The sequence below is a fragment of the Montipora foliosa genome, chromosome 6, assembly GCF_036669935.1.
Source record: "Montipora foliosa isolate CH-2021 chromosome 6, ASM3666993v2, whole genome shotgun sequence".
Classification (NCBI taxonomy): domain Eukaryota; kingdom Metazoa; phylum Cnidaria; class Anthozoa; order Scleractinia; family Acroporidae; genus Montipora; species Montipora foliosa.
This window is the reverse complement of record NC_090874.1, coordinates 52,911,770-52,920,424: the sequence shown is the minus strand read 5'-3', so window position 1 is coordinate 52,920,424 and position 8,655 is coordinate 52,911,770. Positions and strand designations below refer to the sequence as shown.

General features: G+C 39.0%; 1 protein-coding gene across 1 annotated transcript in view; it reads right to left on the bottom strand.

Moving 5' to 3' along the window:
- The window catches only part of LOC138007730 (protein PIF-like), an 8,140-nt gene extending 7,851 nt beyond the window's left edge, over window positions 1–289 (bottom strand). The window contains exon 1 of the mRNA XM_068854791.1: window positions 1–289. This exon is cut by the window's left edge and continues 39 nt beyond it. Within this exon, the coding sequence (XP_068710892.1) occupies window positions 1–40 (40 nt within the window). The 5' untranslated portion in view covers window positions 41–289.
- Window positions 290–8,655: the final 8,366 nt, after the last annotated feature.

Here is an 8,655-nt window from a genome sequence, read left to right as displayed (position 1 = left end):
ACATGATGAGCAAAGCGCCAAACAGGAGGAAACGATTCATCTTGGTGCCCGGTGAAATGGTGAGATTGCTCTGACTTTGAGAAGTTGACAGTTTGGATGCCAATGGCTTATAAATCTGAATGCATTCTACAATCTTCTTTTATTGAAAAGATTCCAATTTCACGTCTTGGTCGAATGCACCCATTGTGCTGAAGGGCGCCACTTCTGAACAATAAAGAAAAAATATCACCTGATGTCTTGTACACCAAAAGCACGTCTTTGATCACTTGTCGAGTTGATTAGTTTGCAGGGCGTGCCACAGTGTGTTCAGTTCAATATTGGTACTTCCTGTTTAACCAATCAGGTTTAAGTCTTGACATTACCATTTTAAATTAACAATGAAATATACCCTTTTTATATGCACGTGTATACGGGTGACTTTCTAACACATTCTTAGATACTCAAAATCTTGTGCAAAAATTTGATAAAGTGAGGTTTTCTCCCTTGTAATATCATACCGTGCAACGGTCGACTTGCTCATCTTGCATCCAGAACTGACTTAAGTGTTAATGTGAGGAAAGAACTACTACGTATACTGCATGATGCAAGTCTATGCCTGACTTGGCACAGTTCATTCGCCAAGCTCTTACACGCATGATGAACTCAACATATTGAAAAAACAATTTGAAAAAGGGAGCCTTATTAAAAGACTGGCGAAGGATTGCTCCCTCACCATCTTGTTCAATAGCTACGATACCATGGGATAAGCCTTTCATTTTTCACTAGACGGAATGTTATTTTCCTGCCAAAAGATATGTTGATACACGACGGAGGAACACCGTGAGACAAGATTCGAAAATAGGAATACCCCAAGGGGGTTTATACAGATTGCCTAAGTTATGCAAAATCCAAGAGTGAAATTACTGAAAAACAACATGGATCCTACTAACTGTGACCCTAACCGATGGAAATTGAAAAATGTACACGTCTTTTTCGTTAAAAAAAAATTGTTAGCCGGACGCCAGTTTACACGGTCTCAAAAGAATGTGAAAATAAAGGAGAGAATTCAACGTCGCTTTTGAAGCTAAACGCGAAGTCAGTGGATTGTCAGTGTTTGAATTCATGAAAAACTCTCGGGTCCATTTCGCGAGGAAGGACAACACTAACTCACTTATTACAATTATCTTACGCATGCAAAAAGGCACATAGGAAATTAATGCGTGAATACATTCGCAGGCATGCATCATGAAGCGAGCGAGGTGAGCATAAAGGGCTATGAAAAATACGACTGATTACACGTCAGATGTGATACATTCAACATCTCCGTAAAGTCTCTAACATTTAACTTTTACCGCGGGGTTACCTAATATATTACCTACGCGCTTCGACTCGCGGAATAATGAAGTAACTTTATTTTTACTAAAACCTATTTGATTATGTCTATGTTCATGACATTTTCGATCCAAAACCCTTAACATTGTTTGGTTAGCACAGCGTCCGCTTGATTGACGATGCTGGGGGAAACGATTACTGATTTAAAACCATACTTTTGATGCAAATCAGATAAATATTACCTTTGACCGGTCAACACAAAAACAGGGTTCCCAGCCCAACAGTACAGTAGCATTTCATTTTAGTCCATTGAACGACTGAAGGCAAGAAAATATGTTATAACAGTTAACTCCGATATTCTACCTGTGACCTAAAAAACCCAAACGCAGAGTTCCCGTTGTATGGGTCTGCATAAGGGTGAATTCGTCAAGGGTCTCAAGTCCCATTGTATTTTCTTTACCCCTTTGAAAAAAAATATTTTTACATAAAAGTAAAATTGATAGCTGGGGATTCATAACTCTAAGAAGTAATTTCAAATGGCTAATTCCACTTGACTTAGTAACTCAATGTCCCTTAGTTATCTCTCGAAATGAACAGATCCTCATGTTTTATTGTTTGGGATTAAAGCCGTCATGCTCTATGCGTATATAAAGAAGACAATAAATTATAATGTTCGATGTAGCTTCAGCTCATCTTCAACACTCTAAGTAATTGGCAGGCTTCGACCGATTGCTGTATTTGGGCATGTTGCGCGTGTCATTGATGTAGAGTTCCTGATAAAAGTTTCATGTTCGCTCTAGATAAAATATCAGAGAGTTTACAAGTTTTCAGCATGACTTCAGATGAAAGTTCTGCTCGCCACTTAACCGTGATATGTTGTCAAGCACACGGCAGTTCCCGTCATTCTCGGCTTCATCAACATATATTCTAACGGTCACTGTAAAATGAAAATAATAAAGCAGAGGTTAGCTTCCATAACTTTGATTCCGATGCAGCAACTAAATTTTTGCAAAATGCAAACATCACAGTTAAAATATGCAACGTTTGCGCGGGGAAAACTGTGTTGGTTCACCGGTCGTCTGTTCACAACGTTAATAGACGCGTCCGGAAAAAATTAAAGGAAAACAACGTGTTAGGGTTTATTTTTCTTTGCTTTCCATGGCAGATCTTTAAGGCCAGTGCAAGTGATAATACTTGGACATTTGCAATTAAAGCACTCATATTTGGTGCTGGGGAAGATTTCGTAACGTGATTAAGCTTTGCATGGCCGATCAGCCGATAACACCTCTGGCCACATATATAATCAACTATGATTGCGGCAAAATCCACGCGATGAGGAGGTGATCATGTGTATCGGATAAAAACCTATTCTCTCGGTCTTCGTTGACGACTGCAAAAAGGCGGTGACAGCTATTCTTAGAGTTGTTTTCATAGAGTTATGTCGTAGAGTTACAGTTAAGTTTCCAAAATCCTGAGTTCATGATTTTGGACTGCCAAAATCCTGAATTCAAGATTTTGGAAGTCCAAAATCTTGAATTCAGGATTTTGGCAGTCGTTAACTCTAACTCTAAGTCATAACTCTACCGAAATTTATTACAGTTTAATGACAATAAGCAACATCATCAGTAAGGATAGTCTACAAAAGATTCATAGACCCCATACAAAGGCAGATAGCTCTCAAATAACTCTATTGATAGTTAACCTCCAAAAAGGTTAATTCGTGGTCCAGTGATTTAGGTTGATGGAATTCAAAGCGAGCGTTCAGTTCTGTCTCGCTGGTTTCTATTTTATCCCAAATGCCGCTTTGACTTTGACCTTCTAACAACTGAGTTTTAAAAAAGATACCCTGAAACATCTGTAAACGACCGTGTAATTTAAATACCCTTTTTTATCAATCCGTATGGCAGTTCTGGAAGAAAAAAATAACTTAAAATTAGTCATTCTGAGCAGTACCAGTAAATAACCTTTCTCCAAAGACTTCTCTAGCTTAAAAACATATTTTTCAGTTTTTTTTTAAAAGGTAGTCACTTTATTTCACGTCGGTAGTTCCTTCAGCTACGAGGCTGAAGTTCAACTTCACATTTAGCATAATTAGTGTGATTCCGCCAATCCACAAATTATGTCACCTCTCACTCCTTTATTAAAATTTCTAAATGTAGCCGGATTCTTGCTTTCAATAAGAAAAATAGGAGTACGTTTTTGCGACCATACCGTAGTTAAGTACGCTTGTGTAATACTTTGTAATTGTAAAAGACAGTATGCGAAATTGACTACTTCGTTCATTGGTCAACCGCTCACACAATCAGATAGCTCCTACCCGCAGCTCCAAAAGCAATTTAATTAATCTCCAGTGATGGGCACGTACATGTGTCGTCTGCATTGATATTTGGTGTTGAGGATAGCCCTACTTACTTAAAAATTTTTCACTGATTGGAATGCAGTCAATGACACGATAATTCGCGAGAACAAACAATAAAATAACTTTCGAGATCATTCGGTAAGAATGAACGGTTGACAGGCCAACCGAGGATACTTGTTTATGTATGAACATTGTCTTGTGCCGGAGCAGGAGTTCCTATCACCACTTCCTATGATAAAAAGTATTTTGTGGTTAGTTAAATGGTTTCGTTAACCAAGACGGAAGAAAAGGGGCATCTTGATCATCTTGGTCTCATTGAGTTGGTGTTCCTCACCATTATGGCTGCAAAGAATTGGCACCAAGGAGTTCCAATTACGAAATACCATTTTAGGTTTCTGTAATTAAAAAAGCAATTAAAATATCTGAGAACAAAGACCCCATTCTGCACCTATGCACATATCTCTCAACCTACTTAACATATGAATACAGATGATTGATAAGGCCAGTGCACCCTCAGTTCACCGTTTCATGGTCAATGATCGCTGTGCGCTTTAGTGAACACTTAAGTGTGATGTGATGGCAATTGTCATGTAGCCTCGGTCAATACAAATCAATATACCGTAGTTATTCGGTTGGGTGGCAAGTTAGTGCTAAAATTGGGGTGCGTCTTATAGCCAAGTATTTTCGAGCAACAAAATCTTAAGATCACAATTTGAGAAGAACTTGCAGTTTAAACAACACAAGAAAAGGACACTAGTTGTCTTTTAAAAAGAATAGTGCTTTTAGAGACCTTTAGAACACTAAACGACTTCAAGAGCAAAGCAAACAAACGTCATACCCGTGACAACAATACAATTGTTCGAACCTTGTTTGGAATTCCAAGAATCGTGTTTGTCGCTCGCATGAAAAGTTTCTTCTCTGAACAAACAGTGTGGAGATAAATAGCCCCTGTTCCAGGCTCTCAGATAGTCGAGAAAACGAAAAGAACTGCGTGAGCCTGGAACAAGCTAGCAGATAAAACATTCCTTCTTCGTTCATCCAGCCTTTCTTGTGCACTGAAATTTGCATCCTCAGCTGTCGAACACCTTTGAATATGACTTTCCGTGAGAAATTTTGCGCTGTTTGCTTTCGCTTGAAGTCTGAACTCTGACTATTTATTAAGTCGGAAGGTCCAAATAAACGTGTATGCGTTGTATGTTTATCATTTCAGGTGTGAACTTTTAGCTATTGTTTTTACGTATATCATTAAATGCGTGCCTTTTTCACTTTGTTTACGTTAACAAAAAGAGTCTGCATGCCAATTGTGTAAGGATAATTGTTCTCAAATTCATCACATCCTTTTGATAACTCTCAATTTTTTGGTGCGTCTTATCATAACCGAGGATTTTCGCGTAATTTTCAGTTTGAGAACTTAGCTTGATTAAATTGCTAAGTTTGGGGTGCTTCTTAAAACCGAGTGCGCCTTATAACCGAATAACTACGGTATAGTTAATGTATCTTAGTTTCTTCTTGGATTTAGCTCTCGTTTTTGATAAGGGGTTTCTTTGCCCACGGTGGTTGAAGATGGACATCAGTGACGAATGGCCAATGCCGGATTAATCAAAATAACAATGAAGATACACTGGCAACTCGTGAAGTCATGAATCGGTTACCACGTTTATTAGAGAATTAAATATAAGCCAAACTTCGTAGCAACCTCCCTCCTTATCTAATCTTGACGCTGATGCGTCGGTGTCGCATATTCATCGAAATCATTCACTAACCCAACGATCAGCACTTGGAGGATTCTCTCAACATTATTATCCCCGATTCCCAGATTCCTCTTTTCCAATTAGTCCAAAACTTTATTGTTAGTCGCTGCTTTACAGATATCCCTATGTCATTAATGTTAATCTCTATTTTGTTTGCAATGCCGACGAGACAAAAATAACCGTGTCTGTTATCTAAGTGGGGTTGATAAACCAAGCGTGGAGATACGTGATTCAATTTATTTTGTTTACCAAAGTCAGATTGCATGTATTAATAGCCTGTCAGGCAAACGTTTCCGTTATCTTTTAGTCTTTGCTTAAAAGTAAATCAATGAGAAAGAGTTGACTCTCGAAGACTTCTGTCATTTCCCAGTTCGTAGGGAAGTGTCTCCGGTTAGCGGCGGAAACGAGTAGAGACTGGAAGAACGATCGCCTTTGCCATTTAGTTTCCAGCTCCGCCTTGCCATCTCAGCGCCCAGTTTGTATTTGTACCCTGAAAGATTATTTAAAATAACAGTCTCCTTTGTTTCCCAATTCTTATTAGCCATGTTCTCATGAATGTGTTCTCAACAATGTTCCCAAATAACATGGAGGTCGTTATTATGTTTGCAACCTCAATGCGCCGATGCTCGTGATTGGAGAATTACATAGATAATGACACTAGGAATAGAAATTGATTATCAGTTTAGCAATAGAGTTTTATTTCAATCAGCCTACGAAACTAAGACATCTAGAATAAAATACATTTTAGAATCCCGCGGAAAAGCAAGCCATAACACAACTGCAAAGTCCAGTTTCTGCGACTTGAGTTTGAATTTCCAGTAACCTTCAGTACAAAGGAGGGGGAAAGACGGCGAATTAACGTTGATACCTTGAAGAAGAAACAATATTTTCATCACCTAAAGGACAGCGCTAAGTTGGCTGCTACAAAGGCTGACTGACTCGTTTCTGAAAGCAGAATTCTCAGAAGGCTCCAGACCTCCAGCAGCAGACTTAATCGGAACTGAGTGATGGCTGAGATCGAATATATCAGAGGCGTTTTAACTGTGGACGCTAGTTGTTTCTATTGGGAACTGTCATCAGCTAGTGTTGGCTAATGATGAGCCACTATTTGGATGTAAAATGGGTCCAAACCACTGATTCCTCCAACCTTTAAGAAAAGTCTTCAAATTATGTGGCTGTGGTGTCGCTTTTCAATGCATGCAGGTACTTAATTAAATGAGAGCAGTTCACCTTAACGAACCACTCGTTCAGTGGCGCATCCGAGCAGCGTATCGCTTTCAGTTACAGAGTAACCTTCATGTTTCTGTTTGCATATGAGTTGTAAGGAATCGAATAAAGATCCTGACGATTTCGATAAAATCTGAGAGTAACAACATAGTACGGCCGGAGATAATGTTCACATTAATTGTTGATTGTGTTATTCATTAATTTGTCAACAGTACTCAAACTTCACGATTTCCTCTTTGGCACCTCGTTGAACTCTCTATGGTCATTTTCCTACCCGTCAAATAAGAAAATAATTTTTAGCATGCCGTCTTTCTTCACGCGATCACTCTCATGTGTAAATTTTAACCCCACAGGATGTCTTCTTCCCCTTCTACCAGAGAGAAACTGAGAGCTGTTCAAGCGTTATTTGGAATTATGAACTCAAGACCTCAGTCTATGAATGCACGTTTTGACATATCGATTGACAAAATAACACGACAAATGAAATAACAAATAACTTAATGACCGATTATTATCGCTTAATACACCCTTGTCTCTTTCTGTGCTACATTATTTTTGAATGGGATCAGTGCATGATGAACATTTCCCTTTTCTTTGTGGTTCCAGTTAATTTTGACACTCATCGGGTGTTCAGTTTTTTCGTTTCTGAATTTTTCTCAAGTGGGGGTTATTGTATAAGACTATTGAACGAGTTCTAAGTGCTCAGTTTTGTGGCAAGTTACGAATAGTATGAGAACTAATGCGTCGGGTTCCTTCGCTTCGTGTTGTTCACATACACGTTGACGTTTTTTCCAAGTCCTCTTATAAAAACAATTGAACTATAAGTTCCCATGGGCGTGAATGTGCTGAGAACTTAGGTGTCAGGCCCCTCATACAGGTAAGAACTGTTTCCATCAGAATTTCGTTGTGTTACAAACTCGCTGATGTTGAGCGCGCACCTAAACGTATAAACAAAACGACGGAGCACCCAGCAATTTCTAAAGTTTAACTGGGGAGTAAGTACTAGGTAAAAAAGAAAGTAGCAGTACGTTTGACTGAACTGCCCAATAGAGTCAGCATTTCTTAAGCATTGCTGCAAATTGTTCCACAAACAGGCCCCGCTATAACAGAAACTTGGTTTCACTGAAATAATTAGTATTTGGCTGGGGCAGAGTAAGTTTACCTTCTAAGTTTCTCAAGCTATATTCAGCAACGCGTTCACTGCATGAAAAGGCGTCGAAGGTATTCCGGGGCAAGATCATCATTTGTCTTATACATAATTAGGGCTTTCTGTTTTTTAAGTCGAAGAGACAGCTTCTCCCACTTTAGAGTATCGAGAAGGAGGTTGAAGCTCGTATCAAAGAGTAATTTAGTAATTTTTGCAGCTTATCACTTGACTGGCCACTTGAGCAATCCCAGACAGGACTGCAAAAATCCATTCAAATGTCGGTAATATTAAAGCGCTATAATATTAGCTGAGATAAAGTGCCGTATCGGCGTTTTAAGGCTCCTATAGCTGAGGAAACTTTTCTGCAGATTTGACCAGGAAAGCCGATCATCAATTAAAGGTAAGACCCAGGGATTTCATTAGTGTGATCTACTCTGCTGGTTATTTCGTCATCAATTCCTATATCAATCTCGTCACATTGAGTGGTAAATCTCTGCCTAGGTTCCAATTATCATTAACTCGGTCTTAGCCACACTAGTAAACTCAACCTTGAGGCTCTCAGCCGACAGTTAAGGCTACGGAGTTCAGGAGTTATTGCTAGTTTACGCTCTGTTAAAGTTCTTGTCGTTGGGGTTATATTGGTATCGTCAGCGAACATTCTCGGGAAAGCCTCCCGGTGGCAGTCAGTTATTTAAAGGAAGATCGTTAACATACATTAAAAAAACGCAAGGGACCTAAAATAATGCCTTGCGCAACCCCACAAGTAATAGTGCGAGGAGTTCATAGCAGTTTATTATCATTTATAGGTAATGAATGATAAAGTTGGTCACAGACAAGTGTTGAGACTACTGGGATAACGG